The 18,730-nt window shown below is 41.9% G+C and overlaps 1 protein-coding gene across 6 annotated transcripts in view; it reads left to right on the top strand.

Moving 5' to 3' along the window:
* SLC4A11 (solute carrier family 4 member 11) overlaps nucleotides 1–18,730 on the top strand; it is a 177,604-nt gene that overhangs the window by 132,391 nt on the left and 26,483 nt on the right. For 3 of the 6 annotated variants that reach the window (XR_007773012.1, XM_050943352.1, XM_050943355.1), the window contains exons 14-17: nucleotides 7,164–7,416; nucleotides 9,737–9,843; nucleotides 11,076–11,244; nucleotides 16,916–17,101. Coding sequence is in view for 5 of the 6 variants with exons in the window: in XM_050943352.1 (XP_050799309.1) it covers nucleotides 7,164–7,416; nucleotides 9,737–9,843; nucleotides 11,076–11,244; nucleotides 16,916–17,101 (715 nt within the window). In the remaining variant the exon portion in view is untranslated. The remainder of the gene's footprint in view (nucleotides 1–7,163; nucleotides 7,417–9,736; nucleotides 9,844–11,075; nucleotides 11,245–16,915; nucleotides 17,102–18,730) is intronic. The other 3 variants (XM_050943354.1, XM_050943353.1, XM_050943356.1) reach the window with 2 other exon arrangements.

Here is an 18,730-nt window from a genome sequence, read left to right as displayed (position 1 = left end):
GTTTTTGCCTACCTCATTATTGACGGACAGTCAGAATCATGGAATATCAGGGTTGGAAGGGACCTCAGGAGGTCATCCAGTCCAACCCCCTGCTCAAAGCAGGACCAATCCCAACTAAATCATCCCAGACAGGGCTTTGTCAAGCCTGACCTTAAAAACCTCCAAGGATGGAGATTGCACCACCTTCCTAGGTAACCCTTTCTAGTGCTTCACCACCCTCCTAGTGAAAAAGCTTTTCCTAATATCCAACCTGAACCTCTCCCACTGCAACTTGAGACCATTGCTCCTTGTTCTGTCATCCGGTACTACTGAACAGTCTAGATCCATCCTCTTTGGAACCCCCTTTTAGGTAGTTGAAAGCAGCTATCAAATCCCCCCTCATTCTTCTCTCCTGCAGACTAAACAATCCCAGTTCCCTCAGCGTCTCTTCATAAGTCATGTGTCCCAACCCACTAATCATTTTTGTTGCCTTCCGCTGGACTCTTTCCAATTTTTCCACATCCTTCTTGTAGTGTGGGGCCCAAAACTGGACACAGTACTCCAATAGTCATGTGGCTAGGGAGATCAGAAGGGCGAGATCAGAAGATTTCTGCATGCTGTCAGGTTGCATAACACATCAGCTGGCCAGACAATACGTTGCTATGGCATTCCTACTAACTTAAAAGCATTGCATTGGGATGCACTGCTCCCAAGGAAAATGACATTTGTTCCTTAATTTGCTAAGCCATATTGCTTTTATATATGCTTTGCAAGGTATCCTTAAATATGCAGGAAATGAGAGAGAGAGGTATTATCACATATAGTCATTCAAACACATGCATTCTTCTTGCTATCCTAGTGACAGTTGTTTTCAACTCATGGCCAACCACCTGAGCCATGCTTCTGTTTGATCTTGACATTTGCACTCTTCAGGAAACGGTTTTGTAACAGCTGAAGCAAACAACAAAGGTGAACTAGAGGGAACAAAGGAACTAGAAATTAAACTGCCTTCTAGGACAGTTCAGTTTAAAGTATACAACCTGCTAGTTTAAAGTTTCACAATAGCAGCCGTGTTAGTCTGTATCCACAAAAAGAACAGGAGGACTTGTGGCACCTTAGAAACTAACAAATTTATTTCAGCATAAGCTTTCGTGGGCTACAGCTCACTTCTTCGGATGCTGTGTTCCATTCTATGCATCCGAAGAAGTGAGCTGTAGCCCACGAAAGCTTATGCTGAAATAAATTTGTTAGTCTCTAAGGTGCCACAAGTCCTCCTGTTCTAGTTTAAAGTGTTTGCAGAAATTCAATAGAGAAAAGAACTCGGCTGTTCTGTAGTGTCTCTGGAAAGACTGCTTAGCATGCAGCAGCTGAATATTAAACACTAAATCCTTGTTACATGGCAGACTGATCTATCCAACTGCCAATCATTCCAATCAGAACACACATTACAATAAGTAATGAAAAATCAGCTGCATTTCCCCAACATTTCATCCAAAGTGAATACATATAATCTAACTGCTACATTTAAGTAAAATGTGAAGTGACACAAATCAGTAACAGTCTTGAAATTTATTTTAAGATCTATGCTCAATTCTAAACCTACTCTGTGTTCAGGTATTACTGTAGTGCCGAATGTGAAATCACTTACTGTTCCCAGAACATTTATGGTAACTAGACCAACAGGATGACTTAAAATATCAGCATTATTTTGAATTTCTTGGCCTTTTTTTCTTTTTGGATCTGAACCTTGTCAGTAGTCATCAAAACAAAGAGTGTTTATTTCTTAACAGTCAGTTGGGAATAACTGAGGCTATTGGAGATCTTTAACCCCAGCTGGCTATTAATCCTCCTGAATTATTGCCAGTGCTGCTATTAGGAATGTCCTTTAATGGTCAGAGCAGTAGAGTGCAGGTCAAAACTTCTGGGTTCTGTTTACAACTCCAGCACTGACTTTCTGCCCAGTCATTTCAGTACTCGGTGCCTCAGTTTACCCATCTGTAAAAAGGGCCTGACAATATCTACTTCACAAGGGTGTTGCAAGTGTAATTAATGTAATAGAATATTCTGAGCTCCTCAGAGGAGATGTGCTATTGAAATGCCAAGTATTATAATCGAGGTGTTATTTAATACATTTGTGATAGCTTTCCTGCCAAGTTTCTGAAGTCGTAGTCGTGCAATGTGCATGAGAGATAACTGGCATTGACTTCTGGCTATACTGGGCATTGCCAGGATATATAATGGCTAGATGGTACATTATCCATTCAGATTTCAGACCTCTACTTTAAGAAAACTCCGTTTATGCTTCAAAATTTCAGAATCATCCAATCCAAAGGGTTGGCCTTTATTATTAAAAGGAAACTAGCAAGGCAATTTTTGCCCAAAATGCTGTTCCTCAGAAAAATAAGGTATGCATTAACCCAAGGGTTGGCAACCTTTCAGAAGTGCTGTGCCAAGTCTTCATTCATTTGCTCTAATTTAAGTTTCCGCATGCCAGTCATGCATTTGAATGTTTTTAGAAGGTCCCTTTCTATAAGTCTCTCTAATATATAACTAAACTATTGTTATATGTAAAGTAAATAAGGTTTTAAAATGTTTAAGAAAACTTCATTTAAAATTAAATTAAATTGCAGAGCCCCCCGGAGCAGTGGCCAGGACCCGGGCAGTGTGAGTGCCACTGAAAATTAGCTCGCGTGCCGTCTTCGGCACTGCGCCATAGGTTGCCTACCCCTGCATTAACCTAAAGCCACTAGAAAAGTAACAATAGTTCAAGAGAAATTTTTTGTAATAATAAATATTCTCCTGCTGTGTTTGCTGCATTGCAGAATTGTGTAATTGACAATGAAAATCATTCTAGCAACAAAAGCAAAATGTTCAATGTCAAATCTGAGAAATTTAACGGATATTTGCATAATTCATGTTCTTATTTGATATTTTTTTTAATGTGCTACTTGTAGCCTTAGTCATGAAACTTATTTTTAAAATACACGAACAGATAGAGAACTGAGACTTCTGTTATCACACAACTATTTGCTTGTTTTGCAGTTATCCCTTATCCACTTCTTTGTCTCCTCCACCTATTGCATTTCTTAACCTAGATTGTCAACTCTTCGGGAAACCTTTTCACTGCCTGTTTGTGCAGCAGTACCCCAAAGCACTGCTGTAATAGCAATAGTATTAACCTGGCAGTGTAGTTAAAAGAGGGTGATGACAACATCTGGGTAGGCTCTCAAGCAGAAATTAGAAGTAGCTCCACGCTCCTATGGAACTATAGCTGGTCAAAAAAATGCCAATTCTATTTCACAGGAATTTTTTTCTATAAAAACTTTATCGTTTTTGTGGAAAAACTGAAGCATAAAACTGAAAAAAAATGTTTTTTAAAAACCATTTTCAGGAAAAACGATCTATTTCTGGAAACCAAACTATCACCTAAAGTTTTTCATTCTCTGGGTTTTCATCAACCCGGGAAAGTTTTGACCAAAATGAAAAATATCTGCCAAAATGTTTATGGTTTAAAAAAAAAAAAAAACTTTCAGCGCCAAAAAACTTTTTGACGGAAACATTTCAGCCAGGTCAACACACCACTTCAAGGTCTCCTAAGTCCCATTCCAGTTTTGCTGGCTGACTTTCTCCACAGTGGCTGGCATGTACCTCTCCCCTTAATTGACTTCCTTTTCCATTGCTCCTTGCCTCCTGGTTGGTTGCTGTCTTTATCTTCCTTTTCGCCCACTACTCTTTCCTGGCTGCCTCTTTTCCTAATGAGTTTCCCAGACTCTCGCTCATCAAATCATCTGAGACCATGGCATACATTCATAGACTCTAGGACTGGAAGGGACCTTGAGAGGTCATCGAGTCCAGTCCCCTGCCCTCATGGCAGGACCAAATACTGTCTAGACCATCCCTGATAGGCATTTATCTAACCTACTCTTAAATATCTCCAGAGATGGAGATACCACAACCTCCCTAGGCAATTTATTCCAGTGTTTAACTACCCTGACAGTTAGGAACTTTTTCCTAATGTCCAACCTAAATCTCCCTTGCTGCAGTTTAAGCCCATTGCTGCTTGTTCTACCATTTGGAGGCTAAGGTGAACAGGTTTTTTCCCTCCTCCTGATGGCACCCTTTTAGATACCTGAAAACTGCTATCATTTCCCCTCTCAGTCTTCTCTTTTCCAAACTAAATAAACCCAATTCTTTCAGCCTTCCTTCACAGGTCATGTTCTCAAGACCTTTAATCATTCTTGTTGCCCTTCTCTGGACCCTCTCCAATTTCTCCACATCTTTCTTGAAATGCGCTGCCCAGAACTGGACACAATACTCCAGTTGAGGCCTAACCAGCGCAGAGTAGAGCAGAAGAAGGACTTCTCGTGTCTTGTTTACAACACATCTGTTAATGCATCCCAGAATCACGTTTGCTTTTTTTGCAACAGTATCACACTGTTGACTCATATTTAGCTTGTGGTCCACTATGACCCCTAGATCTTTCTGCCATACTCCTTCCTAGACAGTCTCTTCCCATTCTGTATGTGTGAAACTGATTGTTCCTTCCTAAGTGGAGCACTTTGCATTTGTCTTTATTGAACTTCATCCAGTTTACCTCAGACCATTTCTCCAATTTGTCCAGATCATTTTGAATTTTGACCCTGTCCTCCAAAGCAGTTGCAATCACTCTGTTTGGTATCGTCTGCAAACTTAATAAGCGTACTTTCTATGCCAACATCTAAATCGTTGATGAAGATATTGAACAGAGCTGGTCCCAAAACAGACCCCTGCAGAACCCCACTTGTTATAGCTTTCCAGCAGGATTGGGAGCCATTAATAACTACTCTTTGAGTACGGTTATCCAGCCAGTTATGCACCCACCTTATAGTAACCCCATCTAAATTGTATTTGCCTAGTTTATCGATAAGAATATCATGCGAGACCGTATCAAATGCCTTACTAAAGTCTAGGTATACCACATCTACTGCTTCTCCCTTATCCACAAGACTCGTTATCCTATCAAAGAAAGCTATCAGATTGGTTTGACACAATTTGTTCTTTACAAATCCATGCTGGCTATTCCCTATCACCTTATCACCTTCCAAGTGTTTGCAGATGATTTCTTTAATTACTTGCTCCCTGGCACAGAAGTTAAACTAACTGGTCTGTAGTTTCCTGGGTTGTTTGTTTTTATTTCCCTTTTTATAGATGGGCACTATATTTGCCCTTTTCCAGTCTTCTGGAATCTCTCCCGTCTCCCATGACTTTCTAAAGATAATAGCTAGAGGCTCAGATACCTCCTCTGTTAACTCCTTGAGTATTCTAGGATGCATTTCATCAGGCCCTGGTGACTTGCAGACATCTAACTTTTCTAAGTGGTTTTTAACTTGCTCTTTTTTTATTTTCTTCTAAACTTACCCCCTTCTCATAAGCATTCACTATGTTAGACATTCCTTCAGACTTCTCAGTGAAGACCGAAACAAAGAAGTCATTAAGCTTCTCTGCCATTTCCAAGTTCCCTGTTACTGTCTCTCCCTCCTCACTGAGCAGTGGGCCTATCCTGTCCTTGGTCTTCCTCTTGCTTCTATTGTATTGATAAAAAGTCTTCTTGTTTCCCTTTATTCCCATAGCTAGTTTGAGCTCATTTTGTGCCTTTGCCTTTCTAATCTTGCCCCTGCATTCCTGTGTTGTTTGCCTATATTCATCCTTTGTAATCTGACCTAGTTTCCATTTTTTATGAGACTCCTTTTTATTTTGTAGGTCATGCAAGATCTCGTGGTTAAGCCAAGGTGGTCTTTTGCCACATTTTCTATCTTTCCTACCCATCGGAATAGCTTGCTTTTGGACCCTTAATAGTGTCCCTTTGAAAAACTGCCAACTGCCAACTCTTCTCAGTTGTTTTTCCCCTCAGTCTTGATTCCCATGGGACCTTACCTATCAGCTCTCTGAGCTTACCAAAAATCTGCCTTCCTGAAATCCATTGTCTCTATTTTGCTGTACTCCCTTCTACCCTTCCTTAGAATTGCAAACTCTGATTTCATGATCACTTTCACCCAAGCTTCCTTCTACTTTCAAATTCTCAACGAGTTCCATCTTCCATCAAGTATGGTCAGACCCATCCAGTGCCAAACCTTCCAGAAGTATTCCTCTAATACTATTCTGATTTTAATTATAGAATGGAATAGCATCTTTACAGCAGCTACTCTGTTCTATAAATATGTAGCTGCAGTCTTTTTAATGTAGATTACCTCACTATGTATTTTATGGACCTAATGAAGCATTATAGGGTATTTAAGTTGGATAGTTATAGCAGGCATGTTTGCGTTTGTCATTTATTGAGGTAAATTTTTAAGCTAGTTACAGTCGCCCTGGTAAACCATAATATCTTAATGCATTTTGCAAATTCAGATTTGAAGCATGTTTTCAAATGTATTATCTCCCAGTTAATTTGTCTGTCCTATAAAACCGAACTTGGACATCTTTGCACTAGTGAGTGTAAGAAAGTACTTACTGCATGTTCATAATAGTAACTCTCCTGAGTATACTCTACCTTGGATGTTTTCAGTTATTGCCAAGTATACTAGAGCAAGAAATTGCCACAGTTTACTTCTTTACATTTAAAGCCATGATTCAGTGCATGGAGCAAAACCAGGTAACAATATGAGGGGGACTTATATTTCTGTACTGTAACTTACAAATGACCTATTTTTTTAAATTTATAAAACAAGCTACATTTTGTGCACAACTGAGTTATAAACTCCTAATAATCTGGTTTCTCTTACCTTCAGTAGTGTGAATGGTGCCATTAGAGTACTAGACTGTGCACAGATGCCAAGTTCCTGTGTTCCCCAGGGGATGCTCGACTCTCACTCCACCCCAGGCCCTGCCCCCACTCCACCACTTTCCCCAAGCCCCACCCTCGCTCTGCCTCTTCTTGCCCCATTCAGTCTCCCCCAAGTGCATCCCACCCTCGCTCCTCCCCTTCCCCCCAGTCCCTCCTGCATGCTGCTGAACAGCTAATCCGTGTCAGGCAGGAGGGAGAGGAGCTGATCAGTGGAGGAGCTGATCACTGTTTGTTTGGGTTTTTTTTCCTCGTGGGAGCTCCAGCCCTGGAGTACCCACGGAGTTGGTGCCCATGTGACTACGGGTAAATAGAGACTACACTATGAAAGTTGTTAATACTGCCTATTTGTTGTTTTGTGCAGTTTTTAAGAAATATTACTACCATGAGCACCAAGGAGACAGTTACTTGGAAAGTACACGTGCTGATGTAATTCCAAGCCTCAGCATCAATACCACCTTCTTGATGAATTCATCAGTGAGCAGGTCTTTGTCGCTGGAGAATCAGACGGGCATGAATGAGGTTGTGCATTATGGACGTGAAACTGCTGTCCTTAGTCTCATGTTGATGCTGGGAACCCTTTGGCTTGGTCATACACTTTATCAGTTTAAGAAAAGGTGAGTTACTTCAGCCTTAGAGTTCATTCTACAGATTCAAATCCCAATCTTGAGTGTAGGGTATGTCCACACTGCAAATAGACTCCTGTGACTGGTCCGGGCCAGCTGACTTGGACTTCCAGAGCCCAGGCTAAAGGACCATTTAATAATGGTGTAGATATCAGGCTACAGCGCAACCTCTGGGACTCTCCCATCTTGCAGGGTTCTAGAGACTGGGCTCCAGTGTGAGCCCGAACGTCTTCACTGCAATTAAACAGCCCCTTAGCCTGAGCCCTCAAGTGCAAGCTAGCTGGCATGGGCCAGCCGGGGTTTTTTAATTGCAGTGTAGACATACCCCTAGTGAAGTTAGTGGGCGTTTTGCCATTGACTTCAGTGGGAACAAGAACAGGCCTTAATTTGGCTGGCAATCTGGAAAATCCCAGTCGCCTGCAGCTGCGGCACAGATCAGACAGCGATACAAGTTATCGAGGAGTTGCCTGCTAACCAAATTCAGTGGTGGGCTCCGAGAGCTCCGCCTGGCCACTATGAACGCAGTTGCTTGGCTCAGCAAGTAGGCAAACGCTAAGCAAATCTTGTTTAATCAGTGGAAGACATGCTTCCATGTCTGGCTAGGCATTTTAAGACATTAATAGATTTTGAAAGTGTTGTGACAGTCATATAAACTTCCGTTGACTCTCTTGAAGAGTGCGTGGCTAAAACCCAGTTAATCTCATAAGAATGGCCACTCTGGGTCAGACCAGTGGTCCATCTAACCCAGTATCCTGTGTTCCGTTGGTGGCCAGTGCCAGGTGCTGCAGAGATCAGGTAATCACTGAGTGATTGTCCACTCCCAGCTTCTGGCTGTCAGGCTAGGGACACCCAGAGCACAGGGTTGCATCCCTGACCATCTTTGCTAATAGTCATTGACGGACCTATCCTCCATGAACGTATCTAATTGATTTTTTTAAAACCCATTGTATTTTGGCCTTCACAACATCCTCTGGCAACAAGTTCCACAGGCTGACTTTGTCTTGTGTGAAGCAGTACTTCCTTTTGTTTATCTTAAACCTCCTGCCTATTAACTTCATTGGGTGACCCCTGGTTCTTGTGTTATGGGAAGAGGTAAATAACACTTTTTCTCCACACCATTCATGAATTTATAGACCAGTATAATATTGCCCCCAGTCATCATTTTTCCAAGACTCTCTCCTCATACAGAAGATGATCCATCCCCCTAATCATTTTTGTTGCTCTTCTCTGTACCTTTTCTATTTCTAATATATCTTGTTTCAGATGGGGTGACCAAAACTACACAGTGTTCAAGGTGTGACCGTACCATGGATTTATATAGTGGCATTATAATATTTTATGACTTATTATCTATCTCTTTCCTAATGTCCTAATGCCTAATGTTTTTGGCTACCACTGCACATTGAATGGGTGTTTTCAGAGAACTATCCACAGGGACTCCAAGATCTTTCTTGAGTGCTAACAGCTAATTTAGAGCCCATCATTCTGTAGGGATTATTTTCCAATGTGCAGTACTTTGCCTTTATCAGCATTGACTTTCTGCTGCCATTTAGTTGCCTAGTCACTCAGTTTTGTGAGATCCCTTTGTAACGTCCCAGTCTACTCTGGATTTAACGATCTTGAGCAATTGTGTATGGTCGGCAGATTTTGCCACTTCACTGTTTTCTAAATGATCTGGAAAAGGGATAACTTTCTAGAAATATCCTCTCATATTGTAAATAATAATTTCCTGGAAAGGTACCTCATCTCACTTACCTCCAAAAGCACAAAAGGCAGTTAGCTGGGTACCCAACTCTCTCTGAGAGTCCATGGGAATTGGGTGCTTTAACTCCTTTTGGAGTCTTTGACAAATCTCCCACTCGAATTGTTAAAGAATGGAAAAGTACTGGAGCTGGAAATTGCAGACACAAGCCACGTAGCGGGGGCGGGGGAGGAAGGAAGACTGGAAATAAGAGCTAGCTGTCAGCTCTTGAGAACCGTGCATGTTTTTCAAAGCCTGAATCTTTAATTTTGTTCCCTTTTGGATTTCACTGTGATTTTTCACCAAACTTCAGAGCCTACATTTCCCATAAACAGAGATTCTACTGCTTTAGCTTTCAAAAAACTGGTAGGTACGTTACGTCATTAAGGACTTCTTAAAATAATATTGGGAGTGAAGAATTAACAATAGCAGCACTGGGCTGAAGTAGCATTCGGTATAGAGCTTGTCACTGGCTGTGGTTTGAATGATTACTCCATTACCGTCATAGTGGGAAAACTGAGTATGTTGAATGCTAATGGAAAGTTGTTTGTTTTTTTTTTTTAATTGCAGCCCCTATCTGCATGCAAGGGTCCGTGAAATCCTGTCCGACTGTGCCTTACCCATATCCGTTCTAACCTTCTCCATCGTAGGCTCCTACTTCTTCAAGGAAATAGAAAGTAAGTCTACTTGTTTAATCCTCCAAATTACCGGGGGGAAAGGCACGTAAGATGGAATCGAAGAAGAAAACAAGTTAATTGCAAAAAACATTAGCATCAAAATACAAAAGTTCTTCAGTATATTGTCTCTTAAATACATGCCCCACACATGCATAAATATGCCTCCAATTCTGTCAGTAAGAGTTAATTTATGCAAACACTGACTCAAACAGTATTGCATATAGTTTTTCTCAGTGCGTTATTTAAATTTGTCATTTCGTTTGAATGCCATTAAAATGTGCATCTGTTGTTAGAAAGAGTTGATCCTATTATTCTCATAAAGGACAGAAGGGCAGGGCAGTTAGTAGGCAGGAAGGGTTGTCACCAGCTGTACAGATGTGGTGTTGATGATCTCGGCCTGTTCTTTTAGTCTCCTCTTTATATTTTCCTAATTAAAAGTGTAATGGTCCAAAGCATCTGGGTGATTCTAAGATACACAAGGAAGTCTAACAATGATACACCATTCATTGGACAAACGGATCAGCTTTTCCATATCAGGAAGAGAGAATAGGGACAGGAATTGCATTGACCTGTGATGACGTGAGTTAACGATCTGAGGAAGTGTATGGAAGTAAATAAGAAGTGGCACTTTTGGTGTGACTCTCACTCCATCCAACTGGATTGAGAAGTGGTGAATTGTAGCGTGTGATCTTTCCCTTAGTGACGATGGATTTCTTGTCACCAGCTGAAGCCAGCCCTGTATTATGCTTAAACCCATTGTGTAGCTCATTTGGTGTTGAGTATTTTAAAATGCCTATACTAGCAGATTAACTATGAAGTAAGACTGTACGATGAAGATGCCAAATTATTTGTATTTATTTCAGATCCAGAAACGGGCTGTAAAATCCTATGTCTATGATAAGAGTTGCTTTTTTTTTTTTTTACTTGCCTTGTCCTCAATTAAAATTTTTATCTCCTTTATAAAATAAAAATTGCAGCATGACTAGCCATTATCAGTCAGGGCTAGAGCGATAAATATATTTTAAAAAAACAGTAGATTTATAGACTTCAGTGCAAGAAGGGGCCATTATAATCCTCTTGCCTGACCTGCATAATGCAGGCCAGAGAACCAGTGGAACCTGTATCAAAGCCAGTAACTTGTGGTTGGACTGGAACATAAGTTTGTTTCATGCAGGTAGTTGGAAAACAGTACGATGTCTCTTTAACATTTTTTTTTTCCTGTGTGTTTACAGTGTCCAAATTTAACTACAACCCATCTGAGAGCTTATTCGTCCTGGCCCCAATCCAGTCTCTCTCAATTGGCTCTGTAATGAGTGCCATGGGCCTGGGCTTCCTTCTGTCGATGCTTTTCTTCATAGAGCAGAATATAGTGGCATCACTCACAAATGCTCCAGAGAACAGGTAAAATTGTTAATCCCTTTCTTTCCAAACCAGAGTAGTTCTTCTTAGGGATCCTCTATGTGAGCAATGAGACCAGGGCAGTGAATCTCCCCAGCCCTAGCCTGGAGCTATCCTTGTGCACCCTGCTAATGCTTGTTAACAGTTGAATAGACTTTGACCTAGTCCTCTTTTGAAATGGGACTAGCTCAAAAAGCATTAATGAACTGTTAACGCATGTCAGCAGGGTACATATGGAGAGTGCCCTGTAGATTCACACTCCTGCTTGCAGCAGTCTAATTGTTCATGTAGAGAAGCCCTGAGATAATTTCACTTCAGTACTATATTACCGTGTTCTGAGTAAAGATGGACTGGGACTGAATTACACAACCTTGCTAGCTCTGTTTGTGTACCCCTTATATATTTGCATGTGGAAGTCTCCCAATTCTTCATACCTGGAATGGTATTTTATGCCAGTCCGAGAGAAACTGCCTCTAGCAATGTGTTCTTTTGGGAGTGATTTCATAGGTAGAGGTCTGCTTAAATCCTGGAGAAGTCACACACTTTTTTGCAGGTTGGTCATGGCATAAATAGCAAATTTTGCATCTGTTAACACATCCATGAAATTTGCTGTTTTATGCTGTGACCAACCCACAAAAACTGATTTCTCTGCAGCATTTCTCAAGCTGGGGGCCCTGCCCCAAAAGGAGGTCTCAAGCCAATGAGGGGCTTGTGGCATTGCCACCCTTACTCTTTTACTGCTGCTGGCAGAGGTGCTGCCTTCAAAGCTGGGCACCGAGCCAGCAGCTGCCACTGTCCATTCTGCCTTCAGAGCTGGGGGGCCGGAGTCCAGATTTCACAAGTGAGACCAGATTTCATGCAGTCAGGACATGTGATTGCAGCACATGAAGTCGTACTCGTGCTAGTTTTGATCCAAGTTAGCTCAAATAATAATAGCAGTGAAGCTACAGCAGCACAGGCTAGCCCTGCCTGCCCAGGACCCTGGGTATGGGCTTGAGTAGCTGACAGCCTGCTCCACTTTGAATCATAGAATATCAGGGCTGGAAGGAACCTCAGGAGGTCATCTAGTCCAACCTCCTGCTCAAAGTAGGACCAATACCAACTAAATCATCCCAGCCAGGGCTTTGTCAAGCCTGACCTTAAAAACCGCTAAGGGAGGAGATTCCACCACCTCCCTGGGGAACCATTCCAGTGCTTTACCACCCTCCTACTGAAAGTTTTTCCTAATATCCAATCTAAACCTCCCCCACTGCAACTTGAGACCATTACTCCTTGTTCTGTCATCTGATACCACTGAGAACAGTCTAGATCCATCTTCTTTGGAACCACCTTTAAGGTAATTGAAAGCAGCTATCAAATCCCCCCTCGTTCTTCTCTTCTGCAGACTAAACAATCCCAGTTCCCTCAGCCTTTCCTCATAAGTCATGTGCTCCAGCCCCCTAATTATTTCTGTTGCCCTCCGCTGGACTCTTTCAAATTTTTCCACATCCTTCTTGTAATGTGTGGCCCAAAACTGGACACAGTACTCTAGACGAGGCCTCACCTATGTTGAATAGAGGGGAATGATCACATCTTTCGATCTTCTGGTAATGTTCCTATTTACACAGTCCAAAATGCTGTTAGCCTTCTTGGTTATACTACTATGGTTACTCGAACTAGCTTTGCTCTATAAATAAATCAAAGCTAACTCAGGTATTTCCACATGTACTACAGTCCCACCTTCCAACTGCTGTGTAAACATACCCATAGTGCCAAGTGTACTCTGGCATTATTCCTAGAAATTTATATTTGGGGATTAAATGGTGCAAGATGTGTGGCTACCACCCATTTTGTTTGTTGGGCCAACAAGTACTCAACCTACCTCGGAACTTCCAAAAACGCCAATGTCTAAAGCAGAGATTCTCAAACTGGGAGGCATGGACTGTATTCTGGGAGGGTGTGAGAAGGCAGAACAGAGAGCAGTGGCTTCTGGCTGGGCACCCAGCTCTGAAGGCAGCGCTGCCACCAGCAGCAGTGCAGAAGTAATGGTGAAATAAGGTACTGCCACCCTTACTTCTCTGCTGCTGCTGGTGGCAGCACAGCCTTCTGAGCTGAGTGGCCAGAAAGTGATACACTATATGCTTAAATGGCTTTGTTTGAATCAATGATGCCTTACTGTTTTTAATATTTAGTGAGAGTTGAACGTTGGTGGGGTTTTTTTTAATCGGTATATGTACTTTGTGTGATCAAGGGAGGGAGAGCAAAAACTACTACAGACATGAACAAGAGGGGTGCAATCAAATAAATTTTTGAGAACCACTAGTCTAGAGAGACCAGATAGTCAGACCCTCTCAAATTTGGTTTGTTGAAACAAAGAAGGTTATTTCAAGCTTCTGTTAAGAAAACGAGTTGTCAGGAAGCATTTCAGTTTTTGGAAAGAATCTTCAGAAGCAGTCTCTTAAGACTTTTTGACAAAGACAAAGAACCAGCGTTGCATTGGAGCAGTGAGCAAAGCTTCTGAAGATTGGTTACCCCACCTTGCAGCTTTGCCGTTCTTATTTTATGGATTTTACATTTATGATCTCATTTATTCTGAAGTCAATGGTTGCACCTCCCATTTTAATATGTGGTCAGGCTTGTGGTTTCTTGATTTTGGAATGCAGCGAATATTTCTCTTTAAACTAGAGCAGATCAACCAAAAAGATCTCCCGCATCATGTATTGCAGCTATGCTAATTTAAAAGAATTTTGAAACTGAAAAAGGAGAGTTTGGAACTATGCTGGCTTGCTGCTATATAATTCAGAATATGGAAGCAAAGGAGGTCAGGCTTAAAGTAGGACAGTGTGTGTAATCTAGTATCACTTTTATCTAAAAGCTCTGATTTATGCACAAGCTTGGAAACAAGAAGCTGCAGTCTTCAAATATTCCCTTTGATGTTTCTACCAACTACAATCAGCTATGGCATCAAGGGTGAATTTATAGGATTCCTCCTCCTCCTCCCCACCCCGAACTACCATTTTCTCAGTGGATTTCTTTTGCTAATGTAATGCATGGGAGGGTTTTTCTTTTTTTTTTTCTTGCATAACAATATTTTTTAGTGTTTTTTCTGTTTCTCACATTTTATTTGACAAAGGACCATTAGCACAAGAAAGCAGAGAGAAATGGACAGGCTCAAAACAATTGGGTTATGCCTGTTCTGGGATTTCTTCTCTGTGCCATTGGAAAATTCTCCTCTATCCTCTTTGATTCAGCTCTTTAATCAAATAGTGATTGGCATAAATGTCAGTTGTAAATGGATCATTTTGCCATTTTCTTGGTTGAATTTTGAGAGTCATTTTCTGCCTATGCGACATTAGCAGCACATGTGATATGGTGACTTTTGGTATTGAGTAGAGTTATAGTTAAAGGGTATGTAACTGGGTTCTTCCTTAGGTATCACAGCCAAACTGCTAACTCTCACATCAGTGTCTTTTTCAAATGAAATGGAGCCTTTCAGTTGTGGTATAGAAAGGCAAAAGATGCTGCTCAACTGAAAGTAGATTGAATTGCTCAGTTACAAGACTCTTCAAAACTGGATTGGGTAAAGCATTACCAATTAAAATCTAGATCTAGCTGGTCCTGCCTCAGCATAGAATCACAGAAGATTAGAGTTGGAGGAGACCTCAGGAGATCATCTAGTCCAACCCCCTACTCAAAGCAGGATCAACCCCAACTAAATCATCCCAGCCAGGGCTGTGTCAGGCCAGGCCTTAAAAACCTCTAAGGATGGAGATTCCACCACCTCCCTAGGTAACCCATTCCAGTGCTTCACCACCCTCCTAGTGAAGTAGTGTTTCCTAATATCCAACCTAGACCTCCCCCACTGCAACTTGAGACCATTGCTCCTTGTTCTGTCGTCTGCCACCTTTGAGAACAGCCGAGCTCCATCCTCTTTGGAACCCCCCTTCAGGTAGCTGAAAGCTACTATAAAATTTCCCCTCCCTCTTCTCTTCTGCAGACTAAATAAGCCCAGTTCCCTCAGCCTTTTCTCATAAGTCATGTGTCCCAACCCCCTAATCATTTTCGTTGCCCTCCGTTGGACTCTCTCCAATTTGTCACCATCCTTTCTGTAGTGAGGAGCCCAAAACTGGACGCAGTACTCCAGATGTGGCCTCACCGGTGCCGAATAGAGGGGAATAATCACTTCCCTCAATCTGCTGATAATGCTCCTGATAATGCAGCCCAATATGCCGTTGGCCTTCTTGGCAACAAGGGCACTCTGTTGACTCTCATCCAGCTTCTTGTCCACTGTAATCCCCAGGTCCTTTTTTGCAGAACTGCCAGTCAGTCCCTAGCCTGTAGCAGTGCATGGGATTCTTCCGGCCTAAGTGCAGGACTCTGCACTTGTCCTTGTTGAACCTTATCAGATTTCTTTTGGCCCAATCCTCCAATTTGTCTAGGTCACTCTGGAACCTATCTCTACCCTCCAGGGTCTCCACCTCTCCCCCCAGCTTAGTGTCATTTGTGAACTTGCTGAGGGTGCAATCCATCCCATCATCCAGATCATTAATGAAGATATTAACCATGTGAGGGTGGACTAGATGACCTCTCAAGGTTCCTTCCAGCCCTGTGTTTCTATGATTCTGTGATCGGTGAAGAGAAAAATGATGGGTTGACTGGGCAATGTACAGGCAGCTTAATAAATCTTCGCAGTCTCTTACATCTGTGGTTCTGTACATTGTTTCAGCATAACTTAGCTGATGTTGCCCATTTTTCAAATTGAGTACGTGCTGTACTTATCTTGAATCAGGTCCCAGGCCGTGGTCTGCTTGCTGTGAACTGAATACTTTAAAAACTTATCAAAAAACCTAGGGGCAACATCCCAGTTTGGGACTGAAACAAGGATAGAGAGAGTAGCCAGATGGATCTAGGCTTTGGAAAAAAGCCCACAATGGCATAAGCAATTAAATACTTTTTTATATAAGCTAACGGGAAAATCCAAAAAGGGCAGATGGGGAAAAAAAAATAAATGAAGCCTCCGCTCTTCAGGTGCTGCTTTGGCAATGTGGAAGAACAGGATGTGAGCTGAGAACGTGCCTGCTCAAAGCTTGCCTAGAGGGGAAGCAGGCACATAACCCCAATGGATGCTGCTGATTAAAGGTGTCTTTCCTCAGAGTGGGACCCCCTATAGGCCTTTAGTAAATTTTAAGCATGTAGCTAACTTACCAGGCACACACATGCAATGCATCAAAAAACAAGGCCTGGAAAATTTCAGCTCAATGGATAAAATTTTATGAGCAACTAAAAACCAGAGTTAAAAATGAAAAATGCTTTGACAACCCTTGCTATGGCTGTTGCTAGTGCTCCAGCTAGAACAGTAGTACATCTGATGGTAATAATAATTTTGAATAAGTTGAGGTATCCTGTTTAATATGACAGTAATAAATGCTGAAGAAATTGTGGACTAGACCATTCTTATAATGGGAAATGTTTCTCTTTTCAGTTGTCCTTTCAAACTGATTGCTCTCCCCAGGCAGCAATCACATTTTCATTACCTTTCAAATTCATGTACTGTCCTCTATAAAAGAGGAGGTCTGTAAAATTCTGTGTGTTGAGATGTACAATCGGTGTCCATCACTGAACATGCTAGCTCAGTCATAGCAAGGGCAGCATTGTTACTACATGGTTGAGTGCACATAAAAACTTTATTAACTAGAGTTTATTTCAGGTTAGTGAAAGGAACAGCTTATCACTGGGACCTCCTCCTTGTAGCTCTGATTAACACGGGACTGTCTGTCTTTGGATTGCCATGGATACATGCTGCGTTCCCTCATTCCCCAATGCACGTCCGGGCACTGGCCTACGTGGAAGAGAGGGTTGAAAACGGGCACATCTATGAGACGTAAGTTTTGGGGACAAACCCATAGAAGGAAAGAGAGATCTGGGGATTCTGAGGGGTTTTCCGGGAGTCTTTAAACACTATAAATGATTAATTCACATCATTCAGAACAACCTTTCCTGTCAGTCTCCACCAATCCAGACAGTGGGTGCTAGGAATGATCTCCCCACATCAATACAGAGGCAGCTGGGATGAAGAAAGATTGTTTTGGGGGTCATTTTTTGGTCCCAGAACCAGCTATCAAACCTTGTGATAAACACCACCACTATTCTGCATCTTTGGAGTAGCTGGCAGTTGCACTGCTCTGACAGGACATTTTCTTTTAGTGCTAGCCTCAAAGTATGCTGTTGGGAAGCCAGGTTTTCCATATCTCAGTACTTTTTTTTTCCCCTACTTTTTTTGGTTCATCTGGGAATCCATGAGGAAAAAACTTTTTTTATTGAACTCTGTCTCCTCGGAGATATTAGTATTTCTAAGCTATCTGCTGAAGCCCTGCTGAGCAGTGAGACAGTAGTTTGGCCAGATGCTGCCTGCTTGTCTCATTAGAAAAATATCCAGTGAAACTCCCCCGTGTCTGAAACCTGTGAGGTCAATAGTGGAAAGGGTAGAAAATAGTATCAGTGTGGATCTGTTTCAAAGCTCACTGCAGCATCTTCCGTTTTACCTCAGGCATCTGAGAGACTTCTGTTACACAGATAGCTTTCCTGATGCCACTCCTCTGCCATTAGGGCCTCTTGGGAAAACATTGACAGGACTGAGGCGAGTAAGTGCACATGGCCATAAGCTACACTAAGAGTCTTCTCCTTAGTGTTCATTCTGCCCTGAGGTGCTTAGATATATAAATGACAACTTTGAACTGGATGCTGGGGAATGGGAGTATTTTCTGCCTTCTACAGCTCCCGTGGAGTTTCCAGATCTCTCGTACCTCATAAAGCTGTAAACTATAAACAAGATGCTCTATGTATTGTTCTCTTCCTCCTCCTCCTCAACTGCCTTGTTGTGAGAGGGAAGTTTAAGTAAAGCTTAAGTAGAAAATCAAAAAAGGATCATTCACCTCTGGGTACTGAAAGCCTCCCACCTCTTGCTCTCTGAAAGAAACCAAGCTACAGACTCAGAACACGATGGATGCAAGTAAACACAAGAATCAAGAACCTCCCATGAAGTGGGCAAAACATTTCCTATTTCTTGTCTGCGGAGAAATCTGCATCAGAGTTTAATCCAGGCCAACCCTGGAGTCTGATCGTGTAGCTAAATTAATTCAAGGTGCTGTGCCTCATATAGTGAGGAGCCCAGTGATCTAGCCTTGGTTAAAGGATTCTTTTGAAGAGGAACTAGGATTATATTCTTGAGTCTCCCCTAGTTCCCTGTATTTCCTCAGCTGATGACAAGCCTTCTAGGGCCATAGTCTTAACTGCCAGACTCCTAAGTCTCTTCAGAGCCTGTGTGAACTGATTTTGAAGAGCTTTTTATGTAAAATGGACAAATTTTGTTAGATTTTGTCAGCAATGGGCACATTCCCTCTTGTCCACCCTCGCCTGGCCAGAGCTAGAGCTTCTCAACCAATCAATTGTAAGAAATTTTTAACATGGGTACAACATATTTTCCTAATCTTGTTCTTGGAAACAGCTGAAT

The sequence above is a fragment of the Gopherus flavomarginatus genome, chromosome 3 (assembly GCF_025201925.1).
Source record: "Gopherus flavomarginatus isolate rGopFla2 chromosome 3, rGopFla2.mat.asm, whole genome shotgun sequence".
Lineage (NCBI taxonomy): Eukaryota > Metazoa > Chordata > Testudines > Testudinidae > Gopherus > Gopherus flavomarginatus.
The sequence above is the reverse complement of the archived record's forward strand: the minus strand, read 5'-3'. Positions and strand labels throughout refer to the sequence as shown.